We start from the raw sequence: 20294 nt of genomic DNA, 5'->3' as shown, positions 1-20294 counted from the left end.
GTATCGGCAGTCTAGTAAGCGATTTGATGGCCGGGGTGACCTCAGTGATCGTTAAGCCAAGAAGCACTATCCAACTACGTAGTATCAGCAAGTCTAGTAAGGCAACCGAAGGACCCCGTGACCTAGTAGAAGGTCGTTAAACCAAGAAGAAGGTTAACTAAAAAAACAAAATGTTGAGTAGAAGTGGAAGACTTCTACTCAACAAGAACTAGAAGACTTTTCCAAATGAATCGTATGTTTTTCGTCATTCTGTCGTCGATTCTTTGGCATCAATAACCTCAAAGAGTCTTGATCTACTATTTCCGACTTCCTTTTCGTAGTAGGAAAAGTACCGTAGTGGAATATTCTATCCTGCGTACTGAGGAATGATCCAACCGGGATTAGATCCTAGATTCGAAGATTGAGATCGAGGACTGCCACTATCTTCAGTTCAAATTATACGATGGTAAAGCGCACTACATGATTGAACGGTAGTTCCATCTAATACTCCTGCACAAACCTCTTTATTCACAACAAATAAAAAAAACTCTGGAAATGTTGATGAGATGAAGCCCCTTAGTTAGCCAGCTTCTTGTTCAAGAGCAAAACACAGGTTAAATTGTTCTTTAATACTTTTATTGTACTATTATTGTTATCTAGCAATACTTCTCCCTAGGTAATCCCTCACTATGGTGTACGTCTTTAACTTATTGCAATGGTATTTTTTCGCGTTGCGCTTTGTTCATGGATACTTCAAGAACAGCAACGATTATAATAAAATCTATTATCACATACTTGAACGCATATGCGAAAGTCCAGCCGAGGCTTCTTGCTGTACTTCTAGCTCCACTTTGCATTATCGATTCCCGCTCAATAATCCAGCACTTCAGCGGATGCCATTCCTTCCATCACCGGTTCGTACAGCAAATGCCGCACATCATTCGCAATGAGAAAGTCCAGATGGTTGAACAGATAATCATCCACCTGTACACTTTTCCTCAGATTGGGCAACATTTCAGCCAGCCTGTCCACATCCTCCGGAGCAGCGAGAAAATCGTTCAACCCATAGTACATTACAACCGGTGCCGTTACCAGCGAGAGATTGTACTGGGGCGGTGTGCTCGAACCATAGACGAGCACATTCTTCACCTTACCATAGTCGTACATTTCAAATCGATTCGACAACACCTCCTGGGCATAGTGAACCAATTGCTTCGTAGCCGAGCCTGCCGGTGTGTGCCCAAACAGGATGGGAAGAATTGACGGATCCATCTGGGAAGGATTGTATCCTGCCAGCAGGAACAGCAGATGGGCACACATGTTTATCGCCGAGCTAGGTGGACAGATGTGTTTCGCGATCTCGTGCATGATGGGTTTGTTCGGCATGAACTCCCCAACCCCGAAGATGGCCAGCAGAATGTCGAGCGTTTTCAGGAACTTGGTCATAAACCGTAGCAACGGACTCTTCATGTTGCCCATGAAAGCGACCGGTGCGAGAGCATTCATCTGAATGATTTTGTCGTTGTATTCGGGACGGGTAGAAGCCATCACGAAGAATCCCGTCGTACCTTGCGAGTGACCCACGTACTGTAACCGCCGATGTCCGGTGCGATCGAGTATGTAATCGATCGTGGCCGGAATATCGTAACGTCCGATTTCGTGCCAGGAAAATTTCCAGAACGAATTATCGTCCGGGTTGATCGTATCGTGATTGCGCGAGTATCGATTGCCGCGAGCATTTCCCAACCAAACGTCGTAGCCCTTGTCCGCGAGCAGATAAGCCAGTGCATTACCCGGTCCGATCATTAGCCAGTCGGCCGAGCTGCACAGAAGACCATGCATCAGCAGCACAACGGTTCCATTCGTGCGGCCAGGACTTTGCACACGGTGCACCGTTAACCGGTAGCCATCTTCCGTTTTCAGCGAGTGTTCCTCCACGTCGTATCCATACTTGGACACCAGCTCCGGTACAGACAAACGCCCATCTTCGCTGTCCACTTGAAATCCTGCCCTAGCCGAACGTGCGAAAGCCGTACGGTGCGTGCCAGCTGCCAGCAAAACCAGCATAAACCACACCGACGAGAGATAGCTGCGTCCGATTGAAACGTTTTGCTTCATCCTTTACTGACCTTACTTGCCGGTCTGCCGAGAAGATACTGCACGATCTCAACCGGTTTCGCGCGACTTTAAAACGCTTCCCGTGGGCTTGTCGCGGAATTAGTATCGAGTGTTCAAGGCACGGGCAGATTAAGCGAGCTGAAGTCTAATACCAGAAAAGTGCAATCATCACTCGTGTTTATGATACGTATTACTCCGACCACCCACTTCACACGACTTGACGCAATCGACTTTCTTCGCGTCATTCAAGGACCTTTCCCATCATATATCACCCTAAGGGCTGAACGAGCTAACGGTTGGGAGCAAGCAGGGAAGCACTGGGTTGGTGGTGATGCTGTTGTACAAAGTGCATCGCGTGGTAGTACTTGTGATCCGTTTTTAGGACAATTTACAGCACAAAGTCAAAGATATGAAAGACAATTGCAAGATTATCTAAGCTAGTGATTATCAATGAAAATACTTTACCCGTTTTGAGGAGTGAAGGAATTCAGAGCGAGTAGGGGTTTCCGGCAGCCTATAAATATCGTGAAGTACCGCTCTCCACAGGTTAAACCAGCAGTTGATAAGAATTTATGATTTTTCACATACAGTAACGTATGTTTCTGGAAGATACAATTGCATACCTTCAGGCGCTATTTAAATTCAGCAGTCGATAAAAACAGGTGATTTTCATAGATCGACTGTATTTGAGCTGTGCTAGGATTGCATACCTTCAAGGATGAAATGAACAACGATGAGAACGAGTGGAATTGCAAAAAACTTCAAAAATTAAAACAATGCCTTATTTCATACTTTTAAACTGTTTTTTTTTTTTATATTGCGTCTCACGCTTTGCATTTTTTTCTTCTTCTAATAATCTTAATTATATCCTTATTGTTATTTTTTAATACCTTATGGCTAATTGTAAATCAACGCGTTGCTTATCATAATTCTTAATGAACTTTATCTTAACAAAATGTTTAACGCTTTAGTGAACTTAGCTTACACTGTTAGTACGATAGCTTTGATAGTATCCAGTACATAAAATTGTTCGTATTGTCTTACAACAACTAAATTAATCGCTTATTTGTGGATATACATTAATATTAAACGTATTGATGCAAAATGATTTACGTAATAGACTGAAAATTAATATATTCCAACATGCGATTCTGTACCGTCGTACATCTATCGTCACTACAGGAATGTACTGTGCCAGGTGCATTTTCAACGCAACTTTTTTCACAAAACTTTTACACTTCGCCACGTGTAAGTACAATTGAAACTGTTACGAAGTTCTACACACATATCTTCTTTTCCTTCTTGACTTAATGACCGTATGGTATGGCCGGCCAATGAAGGGCTAACGAGATTTGCTGATACCACGGGACGGGCTGGATGGGATTTGATCTCCGGTCCGGTCGTTTGAAGACCGGCGCCTATGTCGCCTCCACCACCGGTCTGCCCTCAACATACATATGCTTATCATGAATCACTGAACAGAAATTAAATGTGTTAAAACCTCAATATAAATAAACATTCCACAAACTAACTAAGATCTTCGCTTTGCATGGCGCGATGCGTGTCCGGTGGATGGCTCTTAAGAAGAATCATAATCCAGGTCAGGTTCATCCTCCTGCCTTTCCGCGGACTTCTCGAAATTTTCTGTAATGATCAAATTTAACAATCGTAAACGGTCAGATCTTATGCGAATGGGTGGCCTGGGTGACGACGGTGAAATCGAGTGTCGGTTTGTAATGAAGGAAGGTTTTGTTGGTTGCGCCATACCGGAGGGGAATGCAGTAATTCTGATACCGAAACATCGAAGACGCATGGAAGCATCATACTCCTTTTAATGACTTTCAGACTCTTCTCACACTCCCTTCTTTTCTCAGCCTGTAATTGTGTTTTGCTCAAAGTAAAATAAACACAATAGAAATAACGATTTCGTGTACAATTTTGAATATGCATCAACATTCAACATAAAACGAATAGCATGAAAATTTGCTTTCGCTAGCTGCCACCAGAGAGCGCTATGTTTCCCATCCACAACATCGAGCATATTTCTTCAGCACTGATTTCTCAGTTTTCTGCTTGTTTTATCTATTCTTCTTGTATTTTTGCACTACCAACCTTAAATGGGGTTGGACCTGCTATTTCTGACCTTTTTCACTTAAATTCACCCGTTGCTGGATAGACAGTCCCAACGGGATCCGGTACACGGTTCAGCCATGTGAAGACCTGTGCCCCTACCTTGATACTGAGGTTTCAAAAGATGTTCAATTTGATTCGTACATAGCAGCTCAGCCGTGTACATGTACCCTCTTCATCTGATCAGCAGATCAGATGACTCGGACTTAGTGCAAAATCTCATTATGTATTTGCAGGAGAGTTGAGAGTTTGTCTACATTCAGTTTCCGCAAATAAAAGAAGACCATCAGCTATTGCACATCGGGTAAAAATGAGATTATGAAGCTAATTTCCAACGAATCGACTAGTTTTATTTTTGTTGTTAAATTTTGATTGAACATAAACATTTTTGAAAACCTGTTCAAATCATTGGATCATAAAATCGATTGTTAGTCGTCGTTTTTTATTCTTACGAAAACATGACTTAAAACAAAAAATATACCCCCCCCCCCCATCGTAGTGAGGACTGACTATCCAACTACGTGGTATTGGGAAGGTCGTTAAGCCAAGAAGAAGAAGAAGAAGAAACGATAGGAATGGTAGTGCTATTAAAAAGTTAGAATTTTTGGGAACAAAAATTTCCTAAACTTTTTTAGATTTTTGTATTACGATTATTACTGCTAAACATGTTATCAAATTGATGTACTACTAAGTTATGCTACATAGAATAATACAAAAATCAGCTGTTTAAAATGCGGATATAAAAGTGGTCTTCTAGTATTGGCGGACAATGTAATAAGAAAAGTATTGTTCTGTCTCTCGGCAATAAAAACAATATTTCGATTATTACTAAAGCACACGAAAATGATCAGGAATTCCATAAGCAAAACAAATGTATATGGCGGTTATCATATATCACCCCAGTCAAAAACCTCAAACCTTCCGCAAGCCAGAACAAGCGAAAGGTTGAAAGTCTTAGCAAATGGAAAGGTACAATCAATGTTGTTTAAAGTAGCTCTTTTTATAGACGAGTATGTTTTCACTTGAGCTTCGCGTTCACTGACGACGAGGAAGAGCAACCTCGTAAGGACGAAGCCACGTAATCTAAAGAGGTGTGAGTAGACGAAGATTTTATTTCCTACTAGTGAAATTTACTTTGCATTTAACAAAAGTTCAGAGCTACCTGCTTGAAACAGAAATGCGCGCTTAGAGTCATTAATTTATTGAGGGGAGACTTCCCGTTGGCGCTCGAGCTCATTACCTATCACTACGCTACACAACACATTTGATTACAATGCAATTTTGCAATTCAAAACTAACCCTATACACATGTTCAGTCACAGGTGTAACTAATAAATGGAATCAATTTAATATAAACCAAAATAACAGCAGACATTAAAATTTTACGTAAAATAAATTTGAACCCATTACGCAGATCGTTCTAAAAGGAAATCACACTATTCGCACACCTTTCAAAAAAGGGAATATGCTGATTAAATTAATTATATTATAAATGCGATCAGCTGAGAATAATTGCGAATCTTCAAGCCATGCCGGATTCAGGTCAAGGTCAGGACAGGCTTTCTGGACTTCGGTCTTCTGGACGCTACCTACATAGGTAGTCACTCCTTGCTCCGGAAAAACGGAGAGCATTTCCGGCCCTACGCATATTAAATTGTTATAGGATAAAAGGTTTCTTAGTTGTAGAGAAACTGCATCAGCTAAATCTATAGCAATGGTACTGCAAACTACTGTGCAATGTGTAAGCGTAGCTGATCCAGCTACTAAGTGAAAGTGCAAAAACTGCAGCATCAATCTTTGTTTATAAATACAAAACCTTGTTCTGTCGCTTACCCTGGTTTAACGAGTATCAATAGTAACTGCGCATAACAGGAATACACACTAATCGATCATTGCAACAAATCGTCACATCGTTTTCTCTGTACTGTAACGGTCTTTCGCATGCTCTGAAGCGTATTTCCAAGCATGTGCCACAACTATTGATAATCGAATCGGCAAATCGGATGTTAAAAACATTCAGTGAGGGCATAGTGAACGTGCAAAGGACAAGACTTTTGTCCTGGTTATCAAGCAATAAAAAATTGTTTCTTTCATACTAGAGTCGACGATTTTGGTATTATCGTTCGCTGAGTTCAGAGACGAGCGAGAGAGAGAGAGGGAGAGAGCGAGAGTTCTGCAGCTGCTTTACAAGTTATCGTAGGTGGTATAAAAATAAAAGAATTGTGATACACCCAATTGTCAATAGATGTCCGGTATACAACTTAAGATAAAATTTTAAAGGTTTCTGTACAAAAGAGTTCTGTGCCGTGGTTTGATAATGAACACCGCGTAGTCTTGGTTCATATGTATAAATGTAAAATTGGAAAAGGAGCACAGGATCAAGGGAAATGGCAGATACGAATAGATTCAAAGGATAAATGGAAAAATCTCATTTAACTGACATTAACAAATTGTGTAAGGATCGAGAAGCGGATGTTTAAGCCTGTGCCTTCGTTTCATATTGTCGTTGATGAGAGCCCCATCGGTTTGAACATAGTAAGTATTGCATGCCTTTAACGTCCGGTGCCCTCAGCCAGCTAGCCCAAATCGGTTGGATCCTGCTACCTTGCACCACGCAATCATGGCGAAAGGCAAACAGTAATTCGAAGTGGTAGCGCGGCCAAGGGTTCGAAACGTCAACGAGACGCCGGGCACAGGGTTATGTAAATACTGTTACGCCTTTTTGAGGGGCGTCAGCAGTTCCACTTCATTAGCTTTGGTTTTGGGGTCCGGTAGGCTCTTCACTCCTTCCTTTTCTCGATTGCCACACCACCACACGGCCACTTACGCACCATACACACGGCCACCACCTAAACCGCGTACCCCACACACCCATGACAAAGCTGCCATCTCTAACTCTCTCCTCCGTGTACAACTGGGCATTCGGTTCTGGACGCGTTGCTGCTGCTATTGGGCTTTTGGACAAGCTTCCAATAGTGCGAGAAGTTGTATATTTATCGGTCTCCTTGAGAGTTTGAGCATGAAGTGATTGTGAACACATAACCCGTTTTGGCGGACGGTTTCGTTTTTGGGATGATTTTTGTTGCCCTTCTATGGCACACATCGCTTTATTTCTTTCGTGCACACTTGCTGCATTATTGTTCGCTTTTGTTGAATGCACATTTTTTTCGTATGTTTTGTTTTGGTTTGGTTTGCTCAGAGATGCTTTTTTTCATTTTGTTTTCATACTTTTTTTGTGGCTATGAATTTTTTGCCATCTTTTGTAAGCTTTTTTTCTTTTTGTTTTTTTAGCCCATAATTTTTTGGCTTTTGCCCATATTTTTTGGCATTTTTCGATCATTCTGATCTGTATGAATTTTTTTTTTACTTTTTTCAGTCTTTTTGTGTATGGCTCTTTGCCTTTTTTCAAATTTGCATTCTGAGTAACCTTACATATTTTTTTTTTCATCCGTTTTTGTACTGCATGGTCATGTATACTAATACTTTCGGGGTCATTAGTACCAACCTCTAGAACGAGTTGTCCCCACCCTTGTCTCGTGTGGCATGTCTCGATCAAGGCTTTTGTTCTCCACCACACACATTACACGTGTCTCTCCTTTCTACGGCTGTATATAACAACATATGACACATCCCCACAGCTCAGGCAGATGGGGCATTAAATGATTAATAAATGTATTGAGAAAAAAAAATAGAAGATCGACAGCATTGTGGAAGCATATATAAAAGTGTTTTCAGTGATTAAAGTAAAAAAAAACTTTTGGCACATTGGACCACATGGGAAAACGATGGAATTGGCGATAAAGAAAAATATTATCTAGTGATGGCTCGAAGAATACTTACTCCTTACGCGTCGACAGTGGGAGAGATATTGGGCGTATCGAGTTTTGTCCTGCTCGTCCTTGCAGCTGATAAGGATGGAGCTCAAGTGTTTGAAGGCGTACATTGCCACGTCTGCGGCACACGCAATGTCTGGCAGTCGGAGGGTCAGCACGACGGCCGAACTATCATTATCGACCGTGCTACTGTTGGAAAGGGTGCTCAACGAACGCCCAAGCGTAGTGAACGATGGTTCTCGCTTAACCTGACTCAACGTAGAAGATGATGCCGGCATCGTCAATGCGCCAGCAGACGATGCACGGACGGAAGTGGTGCTGCTGCTCAGTGTAGGTTTGACATCTACAACCGATTGGCGGCTTAACTTCTTGGAAGGTTGATCGGTGCTTGAAACCGTTTCATTTGCTGCACAGAGGAAAAAGAAAATAGGTAGAATAGAATAAATATTGAAGCTTAACACATTCATCGCTAGCATGGCGATTGACAAACAATTAATTAAACTCACCTCGCTTCCGTTTGTTTTTATTGCTCTCCCGCCCCGATGCTTTCTTGTCTTCCTTTTCCATGTCACGCTTGGGACAGCTGCAGATCTTGACACTGATCGACTTTCTGCCCAGCAGAGTGCCGTGTTCATTTTCCAGCGTGAAAAGAAGCGTCGTTCCTCGCCTCTCCATTGTTGGACAAGAGTTTTGGCACAAAAACTCCAGCGAAACTGGCACCGTCTGTTGCATCTGATGGTGATTCTTTGATCCGCCACCGTTCAGATCGACTAATATGGCAAGCCGATCCTCGAAATTTACTCCATTCTCCCGACCAGTATAGACAGCCTCGGGGTTCAAGCACCGCACCACGTGTTCTTTAAACTTATACTCTTTAGCTGCAAAAGGGTAAGCGTAAAACGTATTTCATACCATTCAAAAGTACACGGTATTTCATTCACGAAGTTGCGACGAACAAATGAAAGTGAATGAAAAAAAAAAAAACATTTTAAAAATCAACATTATTTATAATAATAATTGAATGCGTTACTTACCGTTGTCCTTCGATATGTCGTCGTGGCAACGGGTGATGGTGTTGTAAGCGTACTGCGTATTCGAGTACACCAACATGACGCGCAGTTTTAATGTGCCGTTCGAAGGCTCCGAAAACGACACGTCGAACGTAACCGGAGTTTTCTTCTTCACAAACAGCTTCTCCTGCACCTTCGAGTAGCACCAAGATGAAGCACTGCAAGGTACGCCGCTTATACCGACCGTAAATTGTTGCAACGGGTGTGTATAGTCTTCGAGTGTCGGTATTTTCTTGTGATGATTCGGTGGCTCATCACCATACATCAGGTCCAATAGTTTGGGCTCATTTTCATACTTGACACACTGCATATCGACGATTCCATTGTTTCGAAAGAATTCATTCAGATACGTTTCATCTATGTTACCTCCTTGCGGTGGTGGCAATAGTTCATTAGTCTATAAATGTAGGGAAACAAAAATAAGCTCTCAATAAATATAGGTAGTTATGAAAAGAGATTATAACATATAATTGGGGGCAAAAATCAAATAAATTGTATGGACAATTATGCAAAAAAAATGTCAATAATAGCATGATTGAATACGCCTCAAACAAGCGATTTAAAAGCCTTAGGCTCCGCAAGGCTCGATCACGAACGATCAGGTTGATTCATGTTTGATCATGTTTTAAAAAATCCGCTGGGCGGAGCATAATTCTACGCAATAGTGTGTGTGCCGTTTGCCGTAGATGATGCACCTTCTTCTTATGATCCACGCGACTACACATTCCGCGAGAATGGCTCGCGCCTTAACCCGTTTCTTACTTTATGTGTATTGGTGAGCTTCGCCAGTTCGTAGGGCAAGCCTTCAAATCCACCGCCAAAACCCCACAACCTTGTAAGATCGTGGGGCTTGTCTGGGATGGTGTGTGTGTGTGTGTGTGTGCGCGAAAGAATAAGATAGTTTATCGGCAAGAATTCACACCCGGCATTTTACCCGTCCTGATGGAGATTTAGAATGCGCATTATGCTTAGTTAGCATTTTTCTAGTAAGGACAGAGCGCAGTTTTAAGTCATTTTAATCACATATGCAGACACTTAGACGCATTTAAATTATGATGTAAAAATATGATAACAATTTATAAACTTACATTCATACGGAAAAGTGTCTGGCAATCTTCCATACTATAACGAGATAATGATAGTAAAGGGGAGAAACATTAAAACGTTTATATAAAACTAAACCCTTCGCAATTTGTACTTACTTCTGGCACGATCCGGTGTTGATGTCACCGAACAATTCGGCGTTCAGCATCATATCCATGCTATTTTAATGTTCACAACAACAGCACAACTCAAACACGACTACCTGTTAAGAGGGAAGAAAAGATAGACTTGTTTAGAAAACTCTACATTGCTTTTAAGTCGCAGATCGAGATCCCAGCTTCTGAGAAAAGAGGCACGGTCAATCTTCAAGCAGCAGGTAGAAAATTGCTTTTTTCAACGGCCCGAAGGAACGAACAAAAGGGAATAATGAAATAAAAAAAAATCAGTGTGCTGAACATACCGCGAACAAGATCAAGAAACGTAAGGGCGCATCAAATAGAAGCCCCATCGCAAGTGTATTGGTAAACTCCGCTAAAGAAAGCATAACCCTGAACCCTGAGGAGAAATCACACTCTACAGCGTAACGTTGTGTAATTTCCCGTAACTTCCCATCTGGCGATTATGTGGAATCGAGCCCTCAAACTAAGCATGCACCCTTTTCATGCCCTGATTTCATCAGAAACCAAGCCCCCGGCGCATGATTTCTTTGTCCGCAAGTGAGCCACACAGAAAACCGGTATGTGAGTAAAAAAGTGACTCATCAACAAACCACCGGCGCCATCTTTAAATTAAATAGCCCCTTTCCAAAATAACAATTTACCGGCACTACACAATTCCCCTAGCAAATACTACATACCATAAATAAAAGAAAATTAAGATTTAGGTTATGTTGCTCTACTTACACGTTACTATCAGGCATCAAATGCACAAAATTCACATTCATACACGAAACATATACTGTGTCTCATTTACGGAACTACAAAAAAAAAAACTTGACCACTTTATGCTCACAACTACTGACAAACTCATGTACAACTAGCGAACTACGCAGTACGGCAGAGCACTATCACTGAACGACCGATCACACCAAGCGTTCAAAACAAAATAACAATCGAAGCAGGAGGCACGATTTCTGATGCTCTGGCATTTGGCCGAAGGGTGTTCTTCATATTTACCTTCTTCTATCTTTTCCGTTTGCCAGAAACGTCACGAGCAACTGTTTTTAAATTGTGCTAATTTCTTTTACGTTTCATCTCGCATGCGTGTGCAGAATACTCAATGTGAATCAGTAATTTAGAGTCGATAAAAACTTATTTTTATTAAAAAAATAAACAACAAAACCCGCTACCCGTTATGAAGTAAAATGGACGAGCGAACCCAACAGTGTAGACGGACACCATCTCGTCGGTGAACTGTCACGAACAAATGCCATTTTTCTTCAAACATTTCGACCTGCAATGTTCTGGAAGTCGCGTAAATTTATGGTAATTTCCGATAAGCATCCCTAACTTATCGCATTGTAAAAGTGAATGTGCTTGTTTGTAATAACATTTAAATCGTTTGTGTAAAGTGCGCGGTGATAGCAAGCAACGAGAGTGAGCCAGTTTTTCACGCAAAAGGAGCGCGATTGACAGTGAGGTTATGTTGGCGCGTTTTTTGAAGGCTGCCTTTCAGTGAGCGGCTGGTTGTTGTGCATGGAAAGTTGGTGCAAAAAGTGTTAAAAAATAGAAAAAAAAATCTAGTGATTGGGCAAGGATTTCGTGCCTAAAAAAACAGCCTCGCCCCCCGTTATAGTGTAGTTCCACCAGTGCATTAGCGTTCGACTGCAATTGTGTACGCGTTTCGCCATGTTTGGTGCAAAGCCCGGAGGCTTCGGTCAGCCTACCACCAACACTGGTTTCGGAACGTTCGGGACCAACACGGCGGCGGCAAGCCCTTTCGGTCAGACTACCGCATTTAGCAAACCGGCAACGGGCGCATTCGGGGCAACTCCAGCCTTTGGCCAGCAGCCCACAACGTCGCTCTTTGGACAAACGCAACAAGCTGGAGGTCTGTTCGGTGCAAGCACCAGCACGGCACCAGCCTTCGGTGCAGCAACGACGCAACCGGGGTTTGGTGGTAAGTAGCAGTGACTGGGAGAGGGAGCTGATGAGGATGCAAAAAGTGCATCTGCATGACGTCACGCGCTTTTGCATGTTATTGCGTCGTAGTACGGCGATGGATGAATGTTTTTCGTTTTAGGTGAAATGAAAATTAAATTTAATTTAATCTTATTGTAAATGTTTCAGTTTTTGGTCAAACACAACCCCAAACAACGTCTTTGTTCGGAACGCAAAACAATACCGCCGCTAATACATCACTGTTCGGCAATAATAACAATGCATCGTTCGGTGCTGCCAAACCGGCCGGATTTGGTGTTTTCGGACAACCGGCCACCCAAACGACATCGCTATTTGGCCAATCCACCACGAACAATACGGCCACGACGGGTTTCTTCGGTCAAAACACGCAAACTCCCGGTGGGTTGTTCGGGGCGGCCAAACCTGCGTTTGGTGCTGCGGCGGTTCCCGGTGTTGCCGGTGGCAATGGTACCGCGGTTGCCAAGTACCAGCAAACCCACGGTACGGATACGTTGGTTAAAAATGGCCAAACCACTACGGTCAATACGAAGCAGCACTGCATTACTTTTATGAAAGATTATGAAAACAAATCGGTCGAGGAGCTGCGGTTCGAAGATTATGCCGCCAACCGGAAAGGTCCGCAAGCAGGTGCACCGGGTGCTGGAGGATTGTTTGGTGCCGGTACGCAATCGACGGGTCTTTTCGGCGGTACCGGAGCGACGCAATCGACCGGTTTGTTTGGACAAAATCAGGCCCAACCAGCGACGGGCGGTCTTTTCGGCACGTCGACCAATACGTTCGGTGCTACTACGACGCCCGCCTTCGGTACGACCGCTGGCAGTACCTTCGGCAAACCGTTCGGAAGCAATCCGGCAGCAACGTCAGCACCGGGCTTCGGTTTCGCTCAATCGACCACCTCCACGTTGGGTGGTGGACTGGGAGCAAATAAACCCGCATTCGGTGCAGCCGGTACGACGGGCGGCCTGTTCGGGCAAACGGCTGCACCAGCCACGAGCACCTTCGGGCAGACAAGTTTCGGCGGGTTTGGCACGCAGAATACGGCCACCCAACCAGGAGGATTGTTTTCGGGTGCGGGCGCAGGAGCAGCCGCTCCCGGTACGGGCGCATTTGGAACGCTGGGCGCTCAGTCAACACCGTCTAGCTTCAGCTTCGGTACGAACACACAAACCAGTGCGGCCGGATCGACATTGTTCGGAGCGAAGCCGGCCAACACATTCGGTACACTTGGTGGCACAACGTTCGGACAGAGTGCAACTTCGAATGCGCCCACATTCGGGCTCGGTACCAACACAAACACCGCTGGGGGCAATTCGTTTTTCGGCAACACCTTCAACAAGCAAGCGGCACCGACATTCGGTTTGGGAACAAACACTTCGACCGGTGTCGGAATTGGAGGTACTACCGGTGGACTTACCTTCGGTACGGGATCGTCCTCTCTGTTCGGTAACACGGCAGCTAAGCCAGGTGGAATGGGGACGGGTACCAGTCTGTTCGGCAACACGTCCACGCTTGGTGGAGGTGGTACGTTCGGAACGATGAACATGGGAACATCGTTCGGCGCAGGTACTGGTGCCGGTGGTCTCGGTATGTCCAATCTCGGAGGACTCGGCGCGATGGGTCAGGGTGCCGCAGGACAGCAAGCTGCACCTATTCATCAGCAAATTCTTGCGATGGCAACATCCCCGTACGGCGATAATCCCATCTTTAAGGGCATCAAACCATTGGCTGGACCGTCGGAGGAATCGCTAAAACCGACCAATCCATCGGCACAGAAAGCGATCCTGGAAGGCTCGAACTATCAGCTAAAAGTTTCTTCCCGTTCCGGGAATTCTGATCGCGTGAAGGTTAAACCACTAGGAGCGGCACAGCTTAAAAAGTCCATATTCGAAGGCTTGGAAGAGTACGACAGTACGCTGGAGGATAGTTTTACGCTAAAACCGAATGCAAAGCGTTTAATTATTAAGCCGCGTCCTACCAAATCTACGATCATCATTCCCGAGGCGGTCGGTGGTACACGTGAATCAGCGTACAATCTTTCCGGTGGCTCCAACACATCGATCGTTGGAGATGATATGCCGACACCGACGCGCTCCTCGGCAATGGCTGGAGAATCGTTCCGCAATCAGATTCCAACGCATCCAACCGATACTGTACCATCGAGCAAATACGCACAGCAGCAGCAACAGCAAGGAGCTACAGATGGCAGCAGACGTGTATCGTGGTTGCAGTCAAACGTGCTGGATAAGGTTCGTCAGCAACAGCAGAGCAACAATCAGCGTCTCTCGGAATCGGTGTTGGACAACACGATCAAGGAGTTTGCCGTATCATCCTCGAATATGCGAGCGGAAAGGGCTAGCTCGATGTCGTCGGGTGCCATTCGTGAAGGTAAGTAATTTGGAGGAATGTAATTTGGAGGATCTTGGTGTTATGTTTGACCATAAAATGCACATTTAATGGGCACGTAGATGTGATAGTGACCAAAATATTCAAATGTATTGGCTTACAAAAACGACTGACGCATAATTTTAATGCCTTAAGATTTCTTTAGGCCTTTTTTTACTCTTGTGCGATTAATCTTATAATATGCATGGAGGCGAAGGATATTATATTAATCTTATAATATCCTTTGCCCCAATACACCTCATCAACTCCTTTGTTCACCTTTTTCGATTTCAACATCCCTATAAACACATTCCGTCAACTCCTCCACCTGCATAATTATCCTACACGAGCTATCGTTTTCTTGAGGATAACATTATGTAGCTTGTAAGACTTAAAAACGGACTCTATGTGTTCAGCTACATCAAGTAGTCTTTGGCAGATATAATTAAATAATTAATAATAATAATAATTTACAAATTTAGCTGAAGAACATTTTGTGACTTTCTTATTTTCTTTGTTAATATTAGAATCAGGAGAATCAGATGAAGGCTGTACAAGAAAGGGTACTGGTAAGGACAGCACATCGCCCGTGCTGGGCAACCAAACGGTGAACGATAGTTTCATCTCGAACCGCTCCTTCTTGAACGAAACCAGTGTTGGTGGCGGAATCGGCACCGAACTATCGACATCCGTCGCTGCCGTACTGGAGGATGCCGAACCGCATCCCACAGGAATAGTTCTGCGTCGAGTAGGGTAAGTAAGATTGCAAGAACGAAAAAAAATATATTAATTTAATTTAACATTTACTGTAATTCTTCTTTTACAGCTATTATACCATTCCTACACTTGATGAAATTGCCCAGCTGATGGATGATGATGGTCGCTGTATCGTGCCGAACTTTACTATCGGTCGAAAAGGGTACGGCAACGTGTACTTCAACGAACCGATTGACGTTGCCGGGCTTAATCTGGATGAAATCGTACACTTCCGCCACAAGGAAGTGATTATCTATCCCGATGACGAAAACAAACCACCGGTAGGGACGGGACTTAACCGGAAAGCTCAGATTACGCTCGATCAGGTATGGCCGCACGACAAAACACTTCACGAGCCAATCAAAGATCCGCAGCGTTTAGCACTGCTCGATTACGAAGGAAAGCTGCGCCGCGTTTGCGACAAGCACGACACACGCTTCCTTGAGTATCGGCCCGATACGGGCAGCTGGGTGTTTAAGGTGGAACACTTTTCCAAGTACGGTTTAAGCGATAGTGATGATGAGGATGCAACTCCGGTCGATCCAAAGAAGGTGAAAATCATGCCAGCTGCTCAGCAACGTAAGGAATTGCTACTGCGCACCAATAAAACTCAGCCACTCGAATCGCAACAGCAAGATAAAGACAACGAAAAAAGTACACCGTCGGGACAGGAGACGAATGAGCGTCAGCAGGGCATGGATACATCACCGGATAAGCCGACCGGTACAAAATCAACAACCCGAAATGGGTTCGAGAATGGCGATGAGGATGATTATAGTCCTGCAGGGTACGGTGATGAGAATATGAACTTTTCCTCCCAATACCACCGGGACAATCCAACCAGCCCGACGGCTGCGATCGCAATGGAGATGGGCACGGATCCGCACAAAATACAGCTTATGAAGGCATCGTTTTTCGCGGATGATGACTTCGATGGACGATCGGTAACTTCGGAGTTTGGACACAGTGAGGGAAGGGATAGTCCGGATCAGATTGTGCCGAGTGCGGCCACACGTTCAACTGGTGCTGGGACGGGAGGATTATTGCTCCAGAGTCTGTACAATAGCAACAGTGTGCCATCGGTTATACAACGCCGGCCACAGGCACCACTTTCCGGGGCGCTGCTAAAGATAGACGGATCTCCCTCGGTGGGTTTCAGCCCAGGAAGTCTGATGAAAACATCGACAGCTAAAAGTATTCACGCTGGATCCACACTGAGTGTGTCTTCGTCCAAGCAAACGGCAACTTCTAAGCAGCAACAAGCTGGTCCGGGTGTACAACAGACCACCCTCCCAGCAATTCCCCGTCCAACTGGTCCACAGGCATTACCGCTTTTACTGAAACCTAAAATCGAATCGCTTCATCCGATAAACATTGTGATTCCGCTGTCGAAATCAGTCCTCAAACGGTTCCTAAACAACAAATCAAACATAGCCTTTTTCCATGGACGCAAATTTAAAGTTGGCTGGACATATGGCACAACCATCGTGCAGTTAAACACACGTGACAACTGTACCGAGCTGGTACGTCAGTTTGAATCCGTCAGCAGCAAGACGATGCTCGGTTCAAAGATGAAGCTCATTGGAATCGATAAGGTGAAGCCCTTTTTTCGCGGCCGATTAGACAATGATTTTTCCCCAGCTGCACTTCAACTGTTGCGTATTAAATCGACGGCCGAACCGGTACTCATCGATGATGATTCGTTTGCCCGTTCGGTTGAGTGTCATCTGCGTGTGCAGCTGCGGAACGGTGAGCGTCGTCATCGAGATACGATGGGAAATGATTGTCCGCATCTGGTTGCGGGTGGCAAATATCAAACGCTCGAAGAACATCTCCGCGAGGCACGATCGTTAGTCGAAACCGCGAGCGATGAGTATGGAGAATTTTGCGTCCAACTATGGGCGCTGTTGTCCTCCCTGTGGGGTGCAAGAGAAGAGCTGGAAGGAGTGGATGAAGCCAGCCATCTGAGTACCATGTTCCGGCGGGATCTATTTTCCGAATGGATCGAAGACGTTGTGACGATTCATTCGCAGCAGAACAGTAAACGGGCGGAAAAGCGCGATTATCTCGATCAGCTGCTTGAGCTTATCCACACGCATAAGGTGCTGGAAGCGTGTGAGTTGGCCTTCACTAACAATGACATCAATCTGGCAATGCTGTTGGCACAGATTTCCGGTGGTCCGGTGGTGAGACAGCTGCTGCAACATCAGCTTTCCTGCTGGCAGGACTCGGAAGCGGATAAGTTTATTGATCCACGACGGTTGGAAGCGTTCATGGCGATTGCTGGCGTACGTATGATGAGTTCATCGCACGGTCCCATCAACATGCTGGAGCACGTCGATTGGTTAGGTGCGTTGGCACTTCACCTCTGGTACATCTGTCCACCAACCGCTTCCATCACGGATGCGTTGATCAAGTACGAGCAAGCGTTTGAATCGACCGAATCCTTTACCCATCCACCGTTACCTCCATACCGGGCACGGTACTCGCAAAAGGGTCCAAATAATGCTCCGTTACAAGATTTACGTTTCCATCTGTTGAAGCTGTACTCGAAACGTAGTTATCCACTGGAACCCCTCCTTAATCCGGCCTCACACACACCCGATCCAACCGATTTCCGGCTTAGCTGGCTGCTGTTGCAGGTGTTGGAAACGCTCGGCTATCATCACTGTTCCGAGTACTATCGGAGCCTGATTCATGTCGAGTTTGCGTCCCAACTCGAAAGTCACGGGCTGTGGCAGTGGGCCGTGTATGTGTTGCTGCATATAAACGATCAAGCCCGTCGGGAACATGCGATTCAGCAGCTCCTTTACCGTCACATACAACTTGTCCCAGAAGATGATGCCAGTGAGGATGAAGATGCAGAACAGGAACGGCAGGATTATCTAGCCCGGGAGAATTTTATTGTCGATGAGCTGGGCATACCGGAAAGGTGGATTTTCTGGGCGAAAGCTGTACGGGCGAGTTTTGTGTTCGATTACAGACAGCAGGCTCACTATCTGCTGCAGGCGAAGCAATGGGCCCTGGCGCATGAAATCATTCTGCAACATCTGGCCCCGGAGTACGTGATGAACAGTAAGTATTCGCTAAATAACTTTTAAGGAACTATTAAATGGCTATTGACATTTTGCTCCTTCCAGACAAAATTCCACAACTGAAAGCCATGCTGGATGCCATCGAGGACACTAAACAGGTATCCAAGTGGACAACACAGGGTCAGATCTTGGTTGATTTCATCGAGCTAAATGAGAAGGTAAACGAATCGCTTACTGTAGCCTTGTTGTTAATGATTTTAGCTGATAAACCCCTTTATCAATTCTTCACTGTTCCACAGTTTGAGCTGCTGAAGGATTTAATGGACGAAGATTTGATTGAACAGCGGCTGGAAAGCCTAAAGATGAAGCTGTCTGAACTCTGCTCGGTTATAAAAATGTTCCCGTGTCCCACTCCAAAACACACACTGCTACAGAGCGAAATAGCACAACGGCTAGCCTTCCTGATACGGACCCATTACGCCGACGATCCGCAGATCAGTGGCAGCACGCTAATGCGGGGCGCACTCGAACGATTACCGCTGCCGGAAGAGCACGTGCTGGAAGAATTGGACCACATGTTGCGTGCTTTCTTGGTGGAAGAATTGAAGCAAAAGTAGACGAAGCAACGACCAAGCAAACAGCTCTAACGTTTGAGCTTACATCGAGTGTTTATCTGCTGGATTATTGATGGTGTTATGGTGTACATTATACAATTGAAAATAGTCACATTGTTGTGTGCTTGTTGTGTGGTGTGGGACGAATTGTTGATCACTTAACTTCGCCTAAGTAATGCGCGAAGCAGCATCCGGCATTAAAAACATTAGACTTAATAAGAAAAGAAACGGTTCGGGTTCCGCGGTACAGCTCTATCGATCGCGTGTGCCGCATGTTTTCAATTATTTTTTTCATGTTAAACTACTAAGTGACTGTATGCGATAATAATATAAATAACGTAAATAAATACACAGATAAATGAGCAGTGGAAAATGTTGAAATATAGCGTTTGTTCACTCTAGTAATCGAATTTTGTTTAGTTTAAGTGTTACGGTTCGATGCCGTATTCCTCAGCTTTTCTTGAGGTGATTGCCTGAGCTTAAGCCAGTATCTACAACAACCAATTCATTTTGGGCTTCAGCTCGAGGCTCTTTTCGAGCCGGGGGCGCCACGTGGTCTCTCAGTCCGCTTTAGGAAGAACCGCCTTTGCAGTTCTCACGAAGGGGGAACAGTCCAGATGGGATTTTAAGGAAATCCTTACTCTTAGCAGGCTATCAGTAGGAGTTCATGAAAATGCTACTACCCTCGGGCGAAGATCATTCGGTATGGTTTTGATTTTTTCGCGCAACGAGGAATCTGATGTTAAAAGGGAACTGTAGTTCTCAAGAAGGACAGTACGATTTAATGCCTGTGGAGGACTGGGATGCAATTGAAGGGGCACAAAATCTTCGTTAATATTTAAGATTTTGCTTTTAGAACCTGCCCTTATAAGCCCTTAAAAATTCTCTATTATCAATCTATTAGTAATTGAATGAAAGAGAAAATATCGCTGAGTTTCGGTTCCGGGCTGTTGTTGATGTTTTTTTTTGTGTGTAGTTTGTAATAAATAATTTATTTTTTTATAAAGAGCGTTCTTCCTTTAAATAATTAAATAATCAATTAAAATAGTAACCCTTCATGATAGATGTTAAGGCTGAGATGATGTATCCAATACAGGGGCTCGTTGTTCAGGAGCTTGCTTGCTTTTGTTATTCACTCTCTTCCTGATGTTATGTTTTGTTTTTCTTCTCTTTGTTTCTCTTCGTTCTTCGT

At 44.4% G+C, this 20294-nt stretch overlaps 4 protein-coding genes across 5 annotated transcripts in view; 2 read left to right on the top strand and 2 right to left on the bottom strand.

Annotated features, from left to right (window-relative positions):
- The window catches only part of LOC126556871 (brain tumor protein), a 138181-nt gene that overhangs the window by 79040 nt on the left and 38847 nt on the right, over positions 1–20294 (top strand). The window lies entirely within an intron of this gene.
- Positions 846–2155, bottom strand: LOC126558153 (lipase 3-like). The gene has a single exon (XM_050214114.1). It carries the CDS (start codon positions 2095–2097, stop codon positions 850–852), a length of 1248 nt encoding a protein of 415 aa, XP_050070071.1. The 5' UTR covers positions 2098–2155; the 3' UTR covers positions 846–849.
- The window catches only part of LOC126558034 (cellular tumor antigen p53-like), a 444866-nt gene continuing 432582 nt past the window's right edge, over positions 8011–20294 (bottom strand). The window contains exons 2-6 of one of the 2 annotated variants that reach the window (XM_050213969.1): positions 10333–10421; positions 10219–10252; positions 9095–9527; positions 8567–8938; positions 8011–8466 (exon numbers count right to left, since the gene is read on the bottom strand). In XM_050213969.1, coding sequence (XP_050069926.1) covers positions 8042–8466; positions 8567–8938; positions 9095–9527; positions 10219–10252; positions 10333–10391 — 1323 coding nt within the window. In that variant the 5' untranslated portion in view covers positions 10392–10421 and the 3' untranslated portion in view covers positions 8011–8041. The remainder of the gene's footprint in view (positions 8467–8566; positions 8939–9094; positions 9528–10218; positions 10253–10332; positions 10422–20294) is intronic. The other variant, XM_050213967.1, reaches the window with a different exon arrangement.
- On the top strand, positions 11974–19106 carry LOC126556612 (nuclear pore complex protein Nup98-Nup96). The gene is made up of 6 exons (XM_050211955.1): positions 11974–12292; positions 12463–14700; positions 15225–15450; positions 15524–18528; positions 18594–18706; positions 18788–19106. Exons 1-6 carry the CDS (start codon positions 12022–12024, stop codon positions 19103–19105), a joined length of 6171 nt encoding a protein of 2056 aa, XP_050067912.1. The 5' UTR covers positions 11974–12021; the 3' UTR covers position 19106.

Source organism: Anopheles maculipalpis, chromosome 2RL, assembly GCF_943734695.1.
Source record: "Anopheles maculipalpis chromosome 2RL, idAnoMacuDA_375_x, whole genome shotgun sequence".
NCBI lineage: Eukaryota > Metazoa > Arthropoda > Insecta > Diptera > Culicidae > Anopheles > Anopheles maculipalpis.
The sequence above is the reverse complement of the archived record's forward strand: the minus strand, read 5'-3'. Positions and strand labels throughout refer to the sequence as shown.